Source organism: Adiantum capillus-veneris, chromosome 24 (assembly GCF_014529385.1).
Source record: "Adiantum capillus-veneris isolate H3 chromosome 24, ASM1452938v2, whole genome shotgun sequence".
NCBI classification, from domain to species: Eukaryota; Viridiplantae; Streptophyta; class Polypodiopsida; order Polypodiales; family Pteridaceae; genus Adiantum; species Adiantum capillus-veneris.
The window spans coordinates 90,705,272-90,727,098 of NC_140954.1; the positions used below are offsets into that span (position 1 = coordinate 90,705,272).

The 21,827-nt window shown below is 44.9% G+C and overlaps 1 protein-coding gene across 1 annotated transcript; it reads left to right on the forward strand.

The window, feature by feature from the left end:
• Positions 1-2,385: 2,385 nt before the first annotated feature.
• On the forward strand, positions 2,386-8,700 carry LOC147426746 (uncharacterized). Its single transcript, XM_086499054.1, has 3 exons — positions 2,386-3,473; positions 3,924-7,987; positions 8,525-8,700. The coding sequence occupies exons 1-2, from the start codon at positions 3,471-3,473 to the stop codon at positions 7,956-7,958; spliced, it is 4,038 nt and encodes a 1,345-aa protein (XP_086355180.1). The 5' UTR covers positions 2,386-3,470; the 3' UTR covers positions 7,959-7,987; positions 8,525-8,700.
• The last annotated feature ends 13,127 nt before the right edge of the window (positions 8,701-21,827 follow it).

Below are 21,827 nucleotides of genomic sequence, written 5' to 3' on the forward strand. Positions count from 1 at the left end.
GTGTGTGCACGTGCGCGCACGCACGGTGCAATAAGAAGGGGAGAAATATTTTGCAAAACTTGTTTAGGAAAAAAGATAGCCTTGAGCTATGGGCAGTAACAATAGCGTGCGTGTGTGTGTGTGTGTGTGTGTGTGTGTGTGTGTGTGTGTGTGTGTGTGAGAGAGAGAGAGAGAGAGAGAGAGAGAGAGAGAGAGAGAGAGAGAGAGAGAGAGAGAGAGAGAGAGAGAGAGAGAGAAAGGGGGGGGGGGGGGGGGGGGGGGGGGAGAAGATGAAGAAGAAGGAAAGATAATTTTTAAAGTCCTAGAAATAGTATAAAAGACCTCAAAGAAAGAAAGAGAGAGAGAGAGAGAGAGAGAGAGAGAGAGAGAGAGAAGAAGAGTTTTTTAACATCGTAGGAAACTATCCACGGAGACACACACACACAAAGAGAGAGAGAGAGAGAGAGAGAGAGAGAGAGAGAGAGAGAGAGAGAAGGAAGAAGAAGAAGAAGAAAAATAGGGAGAAGATGAAGAAGAAGGGAAGAGAATTTTTGAAGTCGTATAAAAGACCTCAAAGTTCTATCGGATGAGTCTTGAACTCCAACCTTAGAGAGGCTTAACTTTGGCCTTTTAGGCAGTGGTTAAAAGAGATCTTGAATATGAATCCCTCTCAAAAGACTATGTGTTCAAGTCTTGGCGCTAGCGATTGCACCTAGTGTGAGAGGGATATGTTACTCCCCCAAAGCCCAATGTATATGGTAGCTAGAGTTCCAAAAAGAGAGTGGTATCTCTCAAATATATAATCTATGTACCATGATTTTGAACTTCAATACCCCAAATTTGGATCTTGAGAATTAGGATCAAACAAAATTATCGATCGATCACATAGTTTCATTGCTATAACTAAGTAATTTAGGTTTAGGTCGTGTGGGGCAGCCCTCCATCTCTAGGCCTAGTTGCCTTCTTTGCAAACTTCATATCTAATCTCATTTATAGCTCCGTAGCCCATGGAAATGTGCAAACACCTTTGTGCTTTTTTTGTAGCATTGCAACAAGTGCTCCATTCTTTGAGTTGTGACTCTTTCGGTGCATATTTCTAAAGCAATTGATTGGTGTTTGATTGGATAGGCACTTCAAGTTGAAAGACGTGGTAACTTGAAGTCTGTAAGATGCCATAATATTGGAGGGCCAACAAGACACAAGCGACCTAGAACTTACAATGCAAATCAAAAGGTGTGACCCCTCATTTCTATTCCACATAGGCATGGTGGGAGTGAATTCAGGATAGACTTGAGTTTGGGGACAGTGGGCACCCTAGCTAGATTTACAAATGCCACTTCGAATTTACAAATAAGCACGAATTACTAAAGATTTACAACAGTTGGCATTTACAATATTGAGTCGTTCCCATGTATTTCAAGAAGCGCATCGATGAATTGGTAAGGACACAAGGTTCCCAAAGGACGATGACATGTGTAGGCCAGATATTTAAATGTTATTTGCATTTACAAAAGCGTGTCGGACAAACCATATGCTCCCATCTCTTGATCCCCTCCCAATTGGCCCGTCTCAAATAGAGAGAGGAGGCATATAAGCACCATTCATTGAATGCTTCCAAATTAGTAGTGAAGGCTTCAAATTCCAATTGATAACTAAGCCTCGCGTGACCATAACCTAAACCACTCAAAAGACACCGGTCAAAAGATGCGTGTTAAACAAAATGTACTACTTTTTTTTGCCAACCTGCCACACAAGAGAACGAAAGAGCTGCAGGCTGCAGCAGAGAGTGCAGTGCGTGAACTTCCTCTCGCTCCCTCGCTCTCTTTGTGGCCTGTAGGCTTTTGAGAGTGGGTTCTTATCAGCCTTGCTTAGCAGACTCGCTCGCTCTCTCTCTCTCTCTCTCTCTCTCTCTCTCTCGCGCTTGCTCGCGTCTCTGGCGACACTCTCATGAGAGCTGAATGACCAATCGACCACCCTTTGCGGTATGTACTCTTCCACCCTTTAAGCCAGGGCGATGATAACATACCACCATGCTTTATTGCTAGGCCTTTGAATGGTCCACTCACAGAAGCAGAGTCGGTCACAACTCTCTCTCGTGACACACACGTATAATCTCTCTCTCTCTCTCTCTTACACACACACTTGTAGTCTCGCGCACACATTTGACTAGCTTTCGGCCCAGTAAAATACTGTGTGTGTGTGTGTGCGCGCGCGCGCGCCGTGTGGAGACTCGGGGGAGAGAGAGAGAGAGAGGGAGAGAGAGAGCGTGCGTGGTGTAATTGCTTGCACCCACAAACGCCTACCTGCTGGTATAAGGCTGAAAAGACAGTAGAAATCATCCTCTTGCGTGTTATTAAAGCGCAGCTTTTCATCATTTTACCATATGCTATCACCATAGGCGAGATCTCTCTCGCTCTCGCCCGCGCGCGCGCGCGCACACACACACATACAATGTGCACATGGAGCGACCCTATAGACAAGCAGCGGCTACGAGCGAATCATAGGGGTGCGGAGCTCATCCTGAAGTGGGTTGTGTGCCCGCTCCGCTGATCTCTTCTGTTGTTCACGCTCTCTCCATTGCTCTATCGGACGACGACGTTAGCTAGCGTAGCCCGCTGCCCTCCTTTTCTCTCTCTCTCTCTCTCTCTCTCTCTCTCTCTCGCTCTATAGAATGGGCCACCTACAGTTCTGAACTCTCTCTCTCTCGCTAGAGTCCACTGGACTTGGACTCTTGGAGTGACTCTAGACTGTCTGGACACATATTCAATATTTCTTTGAAACCTTTGATAATAATTGAGCTCCTGCAAAGTTTGCTTTGTTCCTCTGTCCTGAAGGCATTGACCTGTTCTCATTTTATCCCCATGTGAGGTGCCCCTCTCTCCACCATTGCTATCAAGCATGGACATGAGAAGGATGTCAATTAATAATTAATGGGCAGGCTACCTCCTCAAGTTAAGGTTCCTACAGAAATATCACATCATCCCAAGACTCAACCTTAGAGTAGGAGGATCAATTTTCCCTTCTTTGTGCTCTTTGTGCAGAGTGCCTCTTAACCAACCTTTACTCCTCCCTTTCCTCCTTTATACAGCCACCCCTCACTTCTTTGCTGTATTCCATTCAATAGCCTCCTCCTACCCCTTCCCTCTCCTTGCCAATTTCCACCTTTTCTCTACATTCTGTGTCTATGCTTCATTACCATGTTGAGCTTAAACCCCAGCATTTGCATACAGTTTTGACTTGATATTGCTGCCCATACATGTCATGAGTATCGTTCTCGTTCCCTGCCGCAGTCGCTCAAGCGCCGGCTCCGTGGATGCTTCACTATAATTAGCTTAATCACAAGGCACATAAACAAAGGCTCATAGTTTAATGTACTGCACACATGCTATTTATATCCATTAATTAGCACCATCAATGCTGTTGGCACCTTGCCTTTGCCCAGAGCCTGGCGTGAAGTGCACAACATCGAGCTTCTGTTTTCTTAATTTACTATGGTGAGTTGATCATCCTGCCGTTTAAGTTCCTCGTTTATGCTGTGAACAGGATTTTTTAAAAGTTTGAGCATGTGATAGACTCATTCTTGTCATTAAACTGATTGGAGGGGTAGCATGTCTATCTGTCCAATAAAGAGGGAGCTACTTTAGGTGGATGGTCCCCTTCAAGATTAAATATCAAGACGTCTGAAGAAGTCCTCAGTCTTTTAATAATTCCAATCTGTGTAGAGTCCCCTAAAGCTTAGCATACTAAAAGGCTGTCTCTCATGTTAAAACTTTGAGCTTGGCAATGAATTGTTCCATATGTTTGAACTTGACAAGCTAGTCTCACTATATGTTTACTATGTGAAGTGGGTGTCATGCATTGTCTTGAAGCTGGTTTTAGCACTCATGCAATACAGTAAATAGCTTAATGAGAATCACTTTCCATCATGTTTCCCTTGCTTGCAGATGACCAGACCAGGACAACCATTGTCCCCTTCAAGGCTCATGGCCTCATTGCTGCATTGCTTCCTTGTCACTGCCTTAGTCCTTACTTTTGCTGGACACATATATCTTACACTTGTCGAAGGAGAGAATTCTGATAAAGAGGCCCTTCTGGCCTTTAAAGACAATATGGAGAATGCAGAGATGCTTACAGATTGGGTGCATAGCTCTTCCACTCCTTGTGATTGGACTGGTGTGGTGTGCACTCATTCGGTTGTGACGGCTCTTCATCTCCAAGGAATGCAGCTAAAGGGGACAATTTCGCCGTTGCTTGGTAATGTATATGGTCTACAGAGTTTGAATCTTAGCCACAACAACCTCAGTGGGGAAGTCCCCATCACAATTTACAGCTTGATTAATTTGGAGTACCTAGACCTTAGTCAGAACTTGCTCTTAGGTAAGCTTCTTCCTCAAGTGGGCAACCTTATACATTTGAAAGAACTTAATTTAGGTTTCAATTCTTTTAGTGGTAATCTTGCCTCTCAAGTATCATTAATGCAAGACTTAGAGAGTCTTGATTTAGGATCCAATTCCTTCAGTGGCCACATCCCTAGTGGGCTTGGCTATCTACAGAAGCTACAATACCTTGATTTAAGCTCTAATAGTTTCACCTCCATGCCTCCAGAGCTGGGGCAAGCTCCTAGTCTGGTCACCCTTGACTTGAGCAGCAACATCATCTCTTCTAAGTTTCATCCTCAGCTTGGAAACCTTACAAGCTTGCAAAGCATGGACTTGAGCAACAACTCTATCATTGGCCGTATACCCGCAGAGATTGGCAAGATGAGAAGCTTGATGATCTTAATTCTCAACCTCAATCATCTCAACGGTCCCATACCAGCAGAAATTGGCCAGTTGAAAAACATGGTAAACTTTGCTGCTTCTGAGAACCAGCTAACTGGCCCCTTGCCCGATGAGCTTGGTGAGCTCCACAATGTGAAGAAAATAGATCTTGCCATCAACAACATAGAGTCCACGCTGCCGGAGAGCCTCGGTAATCTCAAGGCATTAAGCATTCTCTCTGTGGGCAACAACTACTTGAATGGGTCTATCCCCTATGGGTTGGGGAATTGCACTAGTCTGGCCACTCTCATGCTGTCCTTCAATGCCCTTTCAGGCCCGATTCCAGACTCCTTGAGCAATTTGCAGTCTATTGTAGCCTTCTCAGCAGAAAAGAACAAGCTAACGGGCCCTCTTCCAACTTGGCTAGGAAGTTGGAAATCTGCGAGTAACATTTTGCTTGGATCCAATAGCTTTACAGGTAGACTCATTCCAGAGCTTGGGAATTGCACCTCACTTGCTTCACTCTCTGTGGAGGACAATGGCCTCACTGGCCCTATTCCATCCGAGCTATGCAATGCCAAGAGCCTTGCTTCTTTGTCTCTTCAGGACAACAGCTTCATTGGTACAATCGCCGATACATTCAAAAGCTGTATGAATTTGACAGAGTTACACTTGGATGGTAATCTGCTTGCTGGGAGTGTTCCTGCCTATTTGGGGCAGCTTCCCTTGGTCACCATCGAGCTTGCGTCTAACAATTTCACTGGCTCCTTACCAGATGAGCTATGGAGCTCCAGCACTCTGCTAGGGTTTGAGGCCAGTAACAATTATATCATGGGAGAATTGTCACCGCTCATTGGCAAACTTGTTTCTCTGCAACATTTGGGTCTGAATGCCAACCAGCTGGACGGTGTCATTCCGAGGGAAATTGGTAAACTTGTCAATCTACAAGTCCTTTTCTTGAATGGAAACCGGCTACAGGGCTCCATCCCGGTCGAGCTATTCGACTGTGTGCAGCTTACAACCCTTGATCTTGGATTCAATCAGCTCTCTGGCCCCATTCCAAGCCAAATTGGCAATCTCATCAACCTGGAGTGTCTAGTCCTATCACACAACAATCTCTCCGGCCTGATTCCTTCGGAGATATGCCATGGTTTCCAGCTAGCCACCATCCCAATATCGAGCTACGTGCAACACCATGGCTACTTTGACCTGTCTTGGAACTCTTTGTCCGGGAGCATACCTGAAGCACTAGGCAACTGCATTGTGATGGTGGAGTTATACTTGAATCAAAATCAACTGAATGGGACCATACCCCTGGATGTGGTGCATTTGACAAACTTAACAAATGTGGACATGTCCAACAACCTCCTCAGCGGAGATCTTCCGGAGGTGCTAGGGAGCTTGCATAAGCTCCAAGGACTCAATCTCGCCTACAATCGGCTAACAGGGATTGTGCCCTCAGCTTTTGGCAACCTGCAAAGCTTGGTGAACCTGAACATCTCAAGCAATAGATTGGTTGGCCCTTTGCCTGCTGAGCTAGGGCAGCTTGCATCACTTCAACATCTTGACCTCAGCCAGAACATGATAACTGGCAATATTCCAAAGGAGTGGGGGCAGATGAATAAAATCATTGGTTTGTATTTGCAGGAAAATCGTCTGAATGGGGAGCTTGAGGTTTTCTCTGTCCAAGGGTCTGTGTGGCAACAGATGGGTGTGCTCAATTTGAGTCATAACGAGTTTATCGGATCCATTCCCGCAGAAATAGCAAATTTAAGTGAGTTGACATCTCTTGATCTGCATCACAATTCTTTGAGTGGCATTATTGCTCCAGTGCTTGGACTTCTTTCTCAGCTTTTGTCTCTAGATTTGTCGGAAAATGAGCTACAAGGGCATGTCCCTTTGGAGATCTGTAGCCTCAATGACCTGAAAGCCTTTAATGTGTCGTTTAACCATCTTGCCGGCCAAATTCCGTCTAATGGTAGTTGTGCAAGGTTTCACGCTGGGTCATGGGCAGCAAATAAAGCCTTGTGTGGTGATATCATACATGTAGATTGCTATGAGGAAAGCACCTCTCTCCTTAGTGCTGGTGCTATCTTGGGCATTACTGTGGGCAGCACTATTGCAGTCCTTTGTCTAATGTTTGTCTTGGTGAGATGGAGGGTAATGAAGCAGGCTGTAGTGTTAGACCCGACAGATGAGAAGAAAATGCTGAATAAACCCTTGGAGCCCAACATGTGCTTGCTTGCAAGTAGGATGCAGAAGGAGCCCCTCAGTATCAATGTGGCCATGTTTGAAAGGCCTCTGCTGAGGCTCACATTGGCGGACATTTTGCGTGTTACCAACAATTTCTGCAAGGCGAACATCATCGGTGATGGTGGGTTTGGCACGGTCTACAGGGCAGTGCTCCCCGATGGTAGAACGGTCGCCATCAAAAAGCTAGGTCCTGCAGGCATGCAGGGAAACCGAGAATTTCTTGCTGAAATGGAAACCCTTGGCAAGGTGAAACACAGAAATTTGGTTCCACTTTTGGGCTATTGCTCCTTTGGCGACGAAAAGCTGCTTGTTTACGACTACATGGTTCATGGAAGCTTAGATCTTTGGCTCAGAAACAGAGCTGATGCCTTGGAGGTTTTGGATTGGACAAAGAGGTTCAAGATTGCATCAGGTGCAGCAAGGGGTCTTGCTTTTCTGCATCATGGATTCATCCCACATATCATACATAGGGACATGAAGGCAAGCAACATACTTCTGGATGCAGAATTCGAGCCCAAGGTAGCAGATTTCGGATTAGCGCGTCTTATCAGTGCATGTGAGACTCATGTCAGCACGGACATTGCCGGGACCTTTGGATACATACCTCCTGAATATGGGCAGAGTTGGCGGTCAACAACAAAAGGGGACGTGTACAGCTATGGGGTTATCTTACTTGAGTTGCTGACTGGGAAGGAGCCGACAGGTGGCGACTTCAAAGAGGTGGAAGGGGGCAATTTGGTAGGGTGGGTGAGGCAAATGATCAAGAAAGGCAGGGTGGCTGACATTCTTGATCCTCACATTTTTGATGGCAATATGAGGGTCAAAATGCTGCAGGTCCTTCAGGTGGCAACTCTTTGCACGTCGGATGATCCATTGCGACGTCCTACCATGCTGCAAGTGGTCAAATACTTGAAAGAGATCGAGGGTTTTCCTCCTCCAAAGTGTGGGTTAGATAGTCTAGCGTGATCTAAGGCATGGTGGCATGTATACTCAAGGTAAGCTAACATCCACATACACATGGTAATCGGCATTCTGAGTGATAGGGCAGAGTGTTGTGATTTAGTGAGGCTTTCCGTATGGTGTATAAGAGTTGCTTGTCTTTTTGCCTGTTTTGTGTATCGATGAAGGTTTGGGCTCTTTTGGCAAGGGCATGAATGGGCACCCACATCTCATGGCAATCTGCGATTCACGGACACCGCTCCGAGATTAGCCATACTTGATTTGAAGCATCATGCCGTGCACATATCTTGGGATTCACAACACTGTTTACAGAGTAGGAATGCTTGATTTGAAGCTGTGTGTCGGGCATCACATGAAAATGGGCACCCAAATACACGCACAAATTCACATTTCTGTCCAGTTGCTTTGAGCGTTGTCTACAAATTTCTAGGGTATACACTTCCATCATGGCACTCACAACTCTGTTCACAGAATAGGTAGTCCTGCCTTGAAGCTTTGTCTAAGGAGATTTCTTGTTGTATACGCATTATATAGGTCTCTGATATTCTGCTGTACTACCCTTGATTTTGCAGGTCCAGCCCCAAGGACTCCATGCAAAAGCTGTTCGCTACTCAAGCATGGATTGCATACTTGTATAGTGTAGAATAAAAAACATTTGGATAAGACAGTTGTACCTACCTTGTATCCGAAGAGGTCATTTTTCCCCCTCTCGGAGGCTCAATCCTGATGTTACTCAGTGCTTTATGCCTCGGCCCCCGCCCGAGAGAGAGAGAGAGAGAGAGAGAGTACGGGCCACACTTCCAAATACCACAGGGCAGGGGGTCATTTAGAGGGGATCTATCATCTATGCCTCAAATTAGGCGCTGCGGGTGCAGGGCTTTCTCAACCGTTGGATTGGATCAGTTATTGGCTCACAGTAGGTGTTGCGGGGTGTAGCGATATCTCAACCGTTGGATCAGAATGCGTTGCTTTAGTAAAGTTTTTTATCCAAGTGTGACGCCCTCGTTCGGGGTGTCACGGAAACGGGGCCGCGTCGGCTCACCTGCGATGCAAACGGGACCTGCAGGCAAGCAAACTCACATACAAGAACGCAACTTGAAAACTGAACGCAAGAGGGACACGAAAATGAGGGACGCGAACGAATGATCAATATCATAAGAAAGTGCCGAATACAAGGGACGCGAGTAATCACTTGAAAACGGGGCTGGAAAGTTGGGGGAAGTGGCACATACTTCCCTTATATACTCCCCCGGGTTGAGAGAGTGTGACGCCCTCGTTCGGGGCGTCGTGAAAATGGGGCCGCGCCGGCTCACCTGCGATGCAAACGGGACTTGCAGGCAAGCAAACGCACATACAAGAACGCAACTTGAAAACTGAACGCAAGAGGGGCACGAGAATGAGGGACGCGAACGAATGATCAATATCATAAGAAAGTGCCGAATACAAGGGACACGAGTAATCACTTGAAAACGGGGCTGGAAAGTTGTGATACCAAGTGTGACGTCCTTGTTCGGGGCGTCGCGGAAACGGGGCCGCGTCGGCTCACCTGCGATGCAAACGGGACCTGCAGGCAAGCAAACGCACATACAAGAACGCAACTTGAAAACTGAACGCAAGAGGGACACGAGAATGAGGGACGCAAACGAATGATCAATATCATAAGAAAGTGCCGAATACAAGGGACGTGAGTAATCACTTGAAAACGGGGCTAGAAAGTTGGGGGAAGTGTCACATACTTCCCTTATACCAAGGCCCGGTTGGAACTTTATAAAAGTACCCAAATGCATCTTGGTTTTTGGGCTACATAAGTAGTCCTTAGTAAAGGGTTAGATTTTTCGTGCATCTCTGGACCATTGGATAAAGCTTGCGGATTAGTGCCACATGGCAAGCTAATGATGCAAACTTTTTTTAAAAGGATTTTTTGTAGGTCCTTGAGGGGGTGTTTTGACATTTCTTCTTTAAACAGGGGCATTGGGTATTGGGTCACACACAATCTTTCTCATCCAATTTCAATTTGTTTTTCTCTCAATCTATACTATAATAGAAGGGGACCCCCCCCTTGCCATGTGGCTACTGTTGCTTAGTCCCGGCTGGTGAATCTTGCAACGCCGGTGAGAGAGAGAGAGAGAGAGAGAGAGAGAAAGAGAGTAAGAATGTGTGTGCATATGAGCTGAGCGGACAGTTGTAGAGAGAGGGAGAGAATGTTGCGAGTTGGATTTGTTTGCATTGGTATGTGCGCATGAGAGAGAGAGACGACTTCCAATTGTCTACATTGGTATCTGTGCATGAGAGAGAGAGAGAGAGAGGACCAAAGGGGAGGGATTCCAGCCTCCCCCGCCACGTGGCTGAAGCTGCTTAGTCCGGCAAGTGTACTCTGCATTGTCAGTGACACGAGAGAGAGAGAGAGAGAGAGAGAGAGAGAGAGAATGCATGTGCATCTGTGCTCAGCGGACATTTGTAAAGAGAGAGAATGCTGCAAGTTGGAATCTGCGTTGGTATTTGTGCATGAGAGAGACGACTTTTAGCTGTCTGCATTGGTATCTGTGCATGAGAGAGAGAGAGAACCAAACTTGCGAAACGAGAACTCTACAGCTTTTTAACTTTATGTCGCCCTTTTGTATGCCTGGAGGAGAGACCACTCTCGATGGGAAGGTTTACGACCAGAGCCTGGCACAGGGTCCTTTTAACTGTCGGAGGGATCTTAATCAGGGTTAGGGTCCTTTTGGCTTTTGCTAGAGCGGTGTAGTGTTTTGGGGCTCTCGAATTTTGATCAAGGGCTATGGTCACGCCAAGTGGCTCACTCGAGGCTCAATAAAAGAGAAAAGTGTCTTAGGGTCACCAAGTAAAGAGAGAGAGAGAGAGAGAGAGAGAGAGAGAGAGAGAGACGACTTCCAAATTCCAGTGCTTTGATGGAGGGGGGGGAGAGAGAGAGAGAGAGAGAGAGAGAGAGAGAGAGAGAGAGCAACCCTTCTGTTCTTGTCAGCGCGCGTGTGCGTGCGTGTGTGTGTGTGTGTGAGAGAGAGAGAGAGAGAGAGAGAGAGAGAGTGTGTGTGTGTGTGAGAGGGAGAGAGCAGCGTTCGAAAAAAATCAATTTCACCAACATACAAAATTCCCTTTGGGGGTAGTCTCAGAGAAAAATTTTCAAAATAGACCAGTTTTAACTCCATTTTTTTTAATTTCACAAGCGGACTTTCTCCTTCTCCCCTCCCTTCAACCAATTGTTTTGTTTGTTCAATCGGCTCACGGCTTAGGTGACACAGTTTTCTCAAAGATTCCCACACACACACACACACACACACACACACACACACAGGTGATGATGGCATCCACGTGCCCTCGAACACAGCACAGGTCTAAGGGGACGAGGGTAGAAAAGGAGGAGGGATTTCGGCTCCCACCTGCTACTTGGCACGAGCTGTTTGATCCAGTTTGTGTGCCCTATAGTTTTTTGTCACACAGCGACAACGCCCAGGCGTCGAGAGAGAGAGAGAGAGAGAGACGTTGAATTTCCAAGGTCAGACGACGTCCGTCTACCCTCGAAGTTCGAACTCAGCATAGGCCTCAGGGGTCACAATCTAGCTCACCATTGTGGCCAATACCTCCACATAAACATCAAGGCAGTGAAAAGGTAGCCTGGTAGTACTGGGAGAGGCGAAAACTCTAGAGAACGCAGAGTCATCCACAGGTGCAGGAGCTGAGGTGGGCGAGTAAGGGAGGTGGCCATGGCTTTTGAGATGGAGAGGTCAAGAGCCAAGAAGGGCGAAGAGTTGCAGGCCAACTGAAAGAGGCGCACAGCCATACATGATGGGACGTCAGCGTTCTCTCTCTCTCTCTCTCTCTCTTCGCTGCCAACGCGTTGTAGAATGAGGGTTACAAAATTTAGAGTAGCAAAATACCCAGGTAATTTGTGGAAATTCCCAAAACACTCCTCAAAATTTCATAAATTCCCAAAACACCCCGATATTTTTTCAAAAAATCCCAAAATACCCCAGGTTGTGAGGATTGATTGTCTATCAATACAAGATGCTAAAATTAGAATTTGAGTTGATTATGTAGGCTTTGGAGATGAATTGCTTCATTATTTTAGACCTAATTTCCTTTGTAGACACCGTCGGACAAGGTAGAGAGGGTCTCTCTCTCTCTCTCTCTCTCTCTCTCTCTCTCTCTCTCTCTCTCACACACACACACACACACACACACACACACACACACACACATGGAGTGCATCGACAAGCCAAAATAACCTATGAGACACAAATTCGTGAATCTGATACCATGTTTGCACCTTGAAGGCATGTGGCATTGCAAAAGATGTTGATATATCTTACTTAATTGGAGAGAGTGCAGAGGCGTGTGCAGGTGATTAACACGAGAGAGAGAGAGAGAGAGAGAGCACACACACACACACACACACACACACATGGAGTGCATCGACAAAGCCAAAATAACCTATGAGACACAAATTCGTGAATCTGATACCATGTTTGCACCTTGAAGGCATGTGGCATTGCAAAAGATGTTGATATATCTTACTTAATTGGAGAGAGTGCAGAGGCGTGTGCAGGTGATTAACACGAGAGAGAGAGAGAGAGAGAGAGAGAGAGAGAGAGAGAGAGATTTTATTATCGTCCTCAGAGGTCAAATATGGCCTATGGGACCAAAGTTACATGTGATGTAGTATATGTATGGTTGTTGAGTGACTCTCGATGCTCCAAAATTGTGGTGATGAGAGTCGCAATGGAGAGCCCACACTGTGGTGGCTGGGAGAGGAAAGTATGTAGGTCTAAGTCATGGTTGAACATCTGAAAGAAGCAAGTTCGGATGTGACCAAAAGCTGAGCACTCTTGTGGTACTCAAACTCTCGAACTTGCAGAGTGAGCTTAATGTGCACAGTCGATTTGACTCTTCTCCATTGCCCCAACGCTCTGTCTTGCATCGAAGGGAATGGGAGCTAAGTCGAATGGCTGTGTCATAATAATCAATATCTAATTCTCCTAAATGATTTTCTCATATTAAACTGATCATTTAATGTGGGGAAGTGTCAGGGGAGAAAAAGCTAGAATATTGGTTAAGCTAGCAGACCGGCCACAGTAGGGATCCAAAGGAGGGAAAATAGGGATCCAAAGGGGGGGCCATCTGCAAAAGAGCCATGTGCAACAATGGGCTAAAAAGACCCTAAGGTTCAGCGCATTAAGACTTCCAAAATGCTAAGGTTCCAAAATCCAAAGGTTGTGTCCAAAGGTCAACCCTAGGGGAAATTGGATGCTTTGTGTGACCAAAAAGTATTTTCAAATCCCTACATAGGAGGGGGTGAGCCTTGGGTGTAGGGGATGAGAGAGAGAGTCACACACACACACACACACACACACACACACACACACACACACACACACACACAGGCTCCCTTTACAAAAAGGGAATGAGGGACACATGTCAGCTCCCTAGCCTTGATGCCCACAAGGTGTGCCCAATTCCTATTGGATGGCCTTGGAGGTGGACCAATGAGAATTAGGCTAGAGTAAATCTAGTTTAATTAATTTAAAAAACACTTAATAAAAGAACCAATGAGAATTAAGTCTCCTAGATGACTATTGGACAGTCTCCCAAGGGGTCCAACGAGCATTCAGCGGCCCAATGGCTTGCCTAATTCCTATTGGCCAGGAGGCAAAGGGGTCCAATGAGAGTTTAGATGAATAATTAATTTACCTAAATCTCTCACAAAAGGGGAAAGGGGGACACATGTCAGAAGGCTATCACTTATGCTGCTTAATAGTCATTGGCTTGACTTGGGGAGGGCCAATGAGGGTTGAGCAAGAGCAAATAGCAAGAGGGCTCGCCCAAGAGAGAGAGAGGGCTGATTTTTGCAAGGCATTATCACACACACTCACACACAGTCTATGTGTGAAGTAAAGAAGACTATCTCTTCCCAAGCTTTAATGGAGAGTTCATCACCTACTCCAAGCTTGTGAGATAGAAGCCTACATCGACACACTCTTGGCATGTGGATGCAAATCCAACCAAGAGCCAAGCTTCAATGCATGCTCATCTCCTCTACCAAGCTAATTACTAAGCTAAGCTATGTTAATATGAGTGATTATGTGAGGAGATGTACATCTTTCTCGTAAGATACTCCTTCTTCCTCTCAATCTACTCTCATACCCTGCTAGCTCTCACCATCTTCAAAGGTGTGTGAGGTCTTGGGTCTGAGACAGGGGATAATTGATGTTGTGTTTGCTAAGTGTTTTGCTTAGTGCATGAAGCTTTCATCTTCATTGCACTAGCTAGTTTTGAAGGAACACAAAGAATTGTATTGTACAATGTCTCTCTTGATGGGAGAAACCATAATACAAAGACTTTTGGAGGGGGGACCTGGAGGGGGAGCCGGCTCCATGCAAATCCGGTCCTCAACTGTTGTCAATAGCTTAATTTCTCTCTCTTTTGAAAGTATTGTTGATGCTATCTAACTAGGTGTTATGCTTTTTGTTGCTCTCTCCACCCAAGCACTCTTGTAATTCTCATTAGGAATCTATTCTAATGAATTGCCCACTATGTTCATGCTAATTTCTGCTACACACAAGTTTTTAGGCCATTAAATGTTACAGGCTGCGATAGTGCGTATTGTCGACAAGGGAATAGGCTCAAGCATGTAAGTGTGAGTACGGTTTCCTCTTTCAATCAAGAACATGGTTTTGTAGTTGGGGAAAATATGGGTGGTGTAATATATGAAGCGTGACACACCAAATTTCTCCCAAGCCATAATACATTGGCGTTGCAAAAAAGCTTCATTCACTTGAGAGTCAATTGAAGCATCATGTACCAAGTGTAATGCATCCTATCTCCCAAACCACTTCTTTATGTCTTGCATCCATCCCGTGCTCAAGATCTTGCTTTTATGCATCTTTTGAACTTTTTTGCTTACTTCCCATGCAATTGTAGGAAGTCGATGTGTCATAAAATCTAATATCTAACCAACCCAAATGATTTTCTCATATTAAACTGATCATATAATGTGGGAGAATAAACGGGACCAAGGGTTAAGATGTAGATATGTGCTTATAGATCTATCTCGACACGGGGCCCAAATGAGAGATGGTCTATCAAAGAGCAACGCTAACCAATGGAGCATAAATACCTTAGGGTTAGCTTCATTGAAGACCTCCAATGGTTAGTGTAAAAGTCCTTTGACCTTAGCTAAACTAGGGCTGAGCTTGAGGTGGGAACCCAGCCCAAGCTTAAGATGCTTGAGGTGCTTGTCATGCTTGATATGCTAGGGTTGTACTTGCTGTAGGAACCTGGCCCAAGCTTGAGGGGCTTAAGGGCCAAGCTTGTGGTGGGAATCGGGTCCAAAGTTGAGTGGCTTGAGGTGTGCAAAATTCAACACTAATCCCTACAAGGAGGGGGCGAGTCCTACAAGAGGGGGGGATGAGAGAGAACACACACACACACACTCACACAAGGCATGCTTGCACAAAGAAAGCAAAAAGGATACTTGTCAAGTTCCTCCTCATGTTGCCCTCATGGTGTGCCTGAAGCCTATTGGTTGGCCACCCAAGGGGTCCAATGATGATTTAGAAGATTTAATTAATTGTTTTTACATTTATCAAGTCCTCTCTCTCAAAGGGGAAAGGGGGACACTTGTCCCAAGGCTACCCTTGTTACTTGATTTACCTCCTGCTTGTGATTGGCTAGGCTTGGAGGGGTCCAATAATCTTTAAGCATGAGCTACAAGGGGGGGTCGACCAAGGAAGCTAGGGGCATGCTTGGGGGGTATACTCTCCCACACACACACACACACACACACTTCATGGTGTGAAGTGCAAAGTGTTAAGTATGGAGCCTGATTTACCCTTGTAATTTTCTGTGGTAACAGCGCAGATTTGTAAGGCCCCCATTATGAGGAGAAGCCATCGTGCATGAACGAAAATCACTCACCGAAAACCAAAATTTTCACAGACAAGAATCAGGGGTAACTTTTTTTTTCGCCGGAATGTTATGGCCGAAAGGCGGCCGGAAAGTGGTCGGAAAACAACCGGTCGGTTGGCCGGTGGTCGGAAGTCAATGGCCGGTGGGCCGGTGGCCGAATTCAAAAGCGGACTTGTCTTCTCAAGGGCAGCCACACATGGGCGGATTGGAGGGTCCGATTTGGACTTATTCGCACAAGGGCGGTTACAGATGGCTGCCTCTCATAAGAGAGGGCAGCCCTTTTGGCCTATAAAAGGAGGCCATTTCTACACACATTTCATAGTGTGAAGTTGATGCAACAAGGTGAGTGTGAGGTGGTGAGAGTGAAGCAAGGCGGGAGCTCTATCAAGGGTTTAATCCCTTTGTAAACTACTTCTTCTTTTGAAGTGCTAAAGCCATTGAGTGGCTACTTTCCCGTGGGCGTAGCCCACATTGGGTGAACCACGTATATTGTGTGTACTCTCTCTCTCTCTCTCTCTCTCTCTCTCTCTCTCTCTCTCTCTACTCTATAATCTCTTGTGTGTGAAATCTATCTCTCTCCATTAAGTAATCTACTCAAAAATCTATTTAGCTACGTCTTATTTCCTAACAACTGGTATTAGAGCAAGGTTTGCTCGAAGCTAAATTATCTCAAGGAAAGGATTCCTTGAATTGAGTGGAAGTTATGGCGAAGGAAGGGAAGCTCAAGATTGAGAAGTTCAATGGCAAAAACTACCAACATTGGAAGATGCAGATTGAAGACTTATCTCGACCAGAAAGACCTCAAATTTCAAAAATCAAGAAATGAAAGAAAAATTAAAAAACTTGAGTTGGTTCATTCTGATGTTTGGGGTCTAGTAAGTACACCATCACTTGGTGGCTCATTGTACTATGTAACATTCATAGACGATGCGACTAGAAAAACATGGTTTTATGTCATGAAGAATAAATCCGATGTATTTTCCATATTTCAAAGGTGGAAAGCCTTTGTGGAGAATGAAACAGGTACCAAGGTTAAATGCCTCAGATTCGACAATGGAGGCGAATATTGCAGCCAAGCTTTTGAAAGCTTTTGTGCTAGCAATGGCGTTTGGAGACAAAGGACAACCCCAAGGACACCTCAACAAAATGGGATTTTAGAAAGGATGAACAGGACAATCATGGAGCGAGCACGAAGCATGTGGCTACATGTAGGCCTACCGCTTGAGCTTTGGGCGGAAGCTGTAAGTACGTCTGTGTACTTAATCAACCGGTCACCCTCAACAGCATCGGATGGGGGAGTTCCAGAAGAGGCATGGACAGGTAAACCGGTGAATTATGCATTTCTCAAAGTGTTTGGGTGTGAGGCTTTCTGGCACATAGATAGAAGCCTAAGATCAAAGCTAGATGCAAAGTCAAAAAAGTGTTTCTTCATTGGCTATGGAGAAGGTGACTTTGGGTATCGCCTATGGAATCCTGAAGATGGTAAAATCTTAAGAAGTAGGGATGTAATTTTTAACGAACAAAATATGTACAAAGATTACTTGGAAAGAAAAAAAACAAAAGAAACAGGTGATGAGTACATGGAGCTTGAGGACGGTGAAGACTCAAGGACTGCAAACGGTGACAATGTGCAACAACGTCAACCAAATGAGGAGCCTCAACCTATTCCCCGAAGATCTACAAGAGCAAGTAGACCTCCAGAAAGGTTTGTTCCTTCCTTCAACCATCTCTTGATCTCAGATTCTGGAGAGCCGGAATCATATGAAGAAGCTATGCAACATGAATCCAAAGAAGAATGGACGAAGAGCATGCAAGTGGAGATTGACTCACTACATCGCAACCAAACATGGGAGTTGGTTGAGTTGCGTAAAGGTAAGCGGGCACATAAAAAAAAATGGGTGTACAAGCTGAAGGAAGAAGAAGGTGGGAAGAAAAGGTACAAGTCTAGGCTTGTGGTAAAAGGTTTTTCTCAAAAGAAAGGTATTGACTTCAATGAAATATTTTCTCTTGTTATAAAAATGAACTCAATTAGGCTTGTCTTAAGCCTTGTGGCTGCTCATGATCTAAATCTCGAGCAAATGGATGTAAATACGGCATTCCCTCACGGTGACTTAGAGGAGGAAATCTACATGCTTCAACCAAAGGGGTATGAAGTAAAAGGTAAGGAGAAAATGGTTTGCAGATTAAAGAAGAGCTTGTATGGTTTAAAGCAAGCATCAAGACAATGGTACTTGAAGTTTGATCGATGGATGTTGGATCATGGATTCACAAGATGCAACTTGGATCACTGCGTCTACACGAAGAATTTGGGAGATGGGAAATTCATCATCCTAATGTTGTATGTTGATGACATGTTGATTGTAAGTGCTAACATGCAGGACATCAAAGACTTAAAAGAGGAGCTGTCCAAATCTTTTTCAATGAAAGTTTAGGTGCTGCAAAGAGGATACTTGGAATGAAAATATCAAGGGACAGGACGAAGAAGACAATAAAGCTATCTCAAGAAAATTACATCAAAAAGGTACTAGAAAGGTTTGCAATGCAAAATGCAAAACCAGTTTCTACACCTTCGGCTGGTCATTTTAAACTAACGAAGGATATGTGTCCAAAGACACAAGATGAGATAGCCTATATGTCTAAAGTTCCATATGCTGCATCGGTAGGTTCTCTAATGTATGTTATGGTCTAGACAAGGCCAGACATTGCACATGCAGTGGGAGTTGTGAGTAGATTCATGGACAACCCAGGTAAAGAGCATTGGCAGGCTGTGAAGTGGATACTTAGGTATCTAAAAGGGACAACAACAAATGCTTTGTATTTTGGAGGAACTGATATTTTTCTAGAAGGGTATGCTGATGCAGATATGGCAGGTGACAAAGATATTCGAAGGAGCACTACTGGCTATGTGTTCACGGTTGGAGGCACAGCAGTAAGCTGGGCTTCAAAGCTGCAGAAAGTGGTTTCACTTTCTACCACGGAAGCAAAGTATGTAGCAATGACGGAGGCAAGCAAAGAAATTCTTTGGCTTCACAGATTCTTAGAAGAGCTTGGATTCAAACAAGACAATTGTGTCTTGTATAGTGATAGCCAAAGCGCTATCCATCTTGCGAAGAACTCAGCCTTTCATTCAAGGACAAAGCACATTGAGGTGAGATATCACTTCATACTCACTCTTTTGGAAGAGGGATAGCTAAAGCTAGGAAAGGTGCATACAAGTGAAAATCCTGCAGACATGTTTACAAAGGTGGTCAACAAGGAGAAGTTGAGCTTTTGCTCATCTTCAATCGGCATTCAAGGATAAGAAGCCAAAATGGAAAGCAGTCACAGGTTTTGTTTTGGAGATCAGTCTCCAAGTGGGAGATTGTTAAGTATGGAGCCTGATTTACCCTTGTAATTTTCTGTGGTAAAAGTGCACATTTGTAAGGCCCCCATTATGAGGAGAAGCCATCGTGCGTGAAGTAAAATCACTCACCGGAAACCAAAATTTTCACAGACAAGAATCAAGGGCAACTTTTTTTTTCGCTGGAATATTCCTTTTTGCCGGAATATTATGGCCGGACGGCGGCCGGAAAGTGGTCGGAAAACAACTGGTCGGTTGGCCGGTGGCCGGTAGTCAATGGCCGGTGGTCGGAAGTCAATGGCCGGTGGGCCGGTGGCCGCATTCAAAAGCGGACTTGTCTTCTCAAGGGCGGCCACACATGGGCGGATTGGAGGGTCCTATTTGGACTTATTCGCATAAGGGCGGCTACACATGGCTGCCTCTCATAAGAGAGGGCAGCCCTTTTGGCCTGCAAAAGGAGGCCATTTCTACACACATTTCATAGTGTGAAGTTGATGCAACAACGTGAGTATGAGGTGCTGAGAGTGAAGCAAGGCGGGAGCTCTATCAAGGGTTTAATCCCTTTGTAAACTACTTCTTCTTTTGAAGTGCTAAAGCCATTGAGTGGTTGCTTTCCCGTGGACGTAGCCCACATTGGGTGAACCACGTATATCATGTGTACTCTCTCTCTCTCTCTCTCTCTCTCTCTCTCTCTACCTACTCTATAATCTCTTGTGTGTGAAATCTATCTCTCTCCATTAAGTAATCTACTCAAAAATCTATTTAGCTACGTCTTATTTCCTAACACAAAGTGCAAGAGCTCCCTCTCCTTCTCCAAGCAAGTAGAGAGGTTGAGAGCCTACACCAACACTCTTGGCTATGGAATGCAATTCCAACCAAGAGCCATGCTTCAATGCTTAATCTTGCCATCTTCATTACTTTGCTATTATGTATGCTAGCAAGCAGAGTGATGATAAGTGGGGAACTAATTATTTCTCCTATGAAATGTTTCTTCTTGCTCTTCCCTACCCTCATTCCCTACTAGCTCTCTCCACCTTCGAAGGTGTTTGAGGTCTTGGGACTGAGGCTTCAGATAGTTAATGCTTTCCTCAAAGTCTATGTTATGCTCATGATGCATGAAGATCTCCATATTCATTGCATCACCTAGGTCACAAGGAACACAAAGATTGTATTGTAACAAGTCTCTCTTGATGGGAGAAATCATAATACAAATGCCTATTGGAGGGGGGACCGGCTCCACATAAATCCAGTCCTCATTTGTTGTCATATTCTCTAAATTCTCTCTCTTGCAAAAGTATTGTTCATGCCAAGTTAACTAAATGCTATGTTTATGTTGCTACCATCAATTATGTTCACCCGCTATGCTCACAAAGTAATTTCACAAAAGTACTCTTTCTAATTTTCGCTACTCTTAAGTTAATAGGCCAAATCCATGACATTGGTATCAAAGCATTTGGTTTCTCTTTTCTTGCTTAAGAAGAGAGGTCCTTAAGTAGCCTATAAATGGTTGATTTTGTTGATTATATTAGGGTAAATGGAACTGGCATCTATTATCGGTTTTGTTGAGCCCACTATGTGGGATATGGTGCACACCTCCGGAGCTTTGAACTTAATATTGGAGTCTTTTTAGACTTGCCTATGGATTTACCATTATTGAGCCTTAAGAAGTCCGAAAGGAGCTAGCCCTTGGCACTCTGCTATGTTAGACCTACTCCACTACTCTCTATAATTAACCACTTCGAGTCGTGGATGTAGATACTTAAGAGCTGATTTTCAAAGGCTAAGAGGAGTGGCAACTAAGGTTTTGAATTGCGAAAGCCTACACTAAGTACAAACACAAATTTTGTTAACATGGCTGACAATAACCAAGAGAGTAGAATGAACATTGATAGCTTTGATTTTGCACGTGAAGGTGCTAATGATGATGCCCCCATGTTTGTCAATTAGCTTGTTACTAGGTTGCAGCAAGCTATGGGCAACCCTACTTTGCAAGCCAAAGTTACTTAACAACTTCGCGCTTATGGAATTTCTCTTCCTCTCTAAGAGGAGAGAGAGCTTAGGAGGCCTCTTGAAGAGACCCCAAAAGATGTGCCTCCACAAAGACGGCAGTCTAGACGATCGTCCACTCCTCCCAAGAGGAAAAGATCAACACGCAGTCCTTCTCCTCGTCACTCCGAAAGGGAAGAGAGGAAACAAAGGAAGAAAAGGGCAAGAAAGAGGTCACCCTCTTCTCCTTCTTCTTCACCTTCCTCCTCTTCTGAAGAAAGCTATGGCTATTCTCCTAGAGAATACAGGAGGGGAGGACATCGCAAATCATACCCTGCATGGTGAAGGTCACAAAAGCTAAAGAAGTTCAAGGAGGGAGGAAAGAGTGTCTCTTTTCTCACCTATGATGGCACCTTTGGTGCTACTAAAAAAGTGTTGGCCTTCATCCAACAAACTCTATTTGTTGTGTACTCTCTAATCAAGTCTCTATCCCTTACAATTCTCTTACACACTCTTACAATCTTGTCTATGTCAATTCCATGTTCTCTCTGTGTGTGTGTGTGTGTGTGTGTGTGTGTGTGTGTGTGTGTGTGTGTGTGTGTGCACTTGGAAATTGGGAAAAGAGG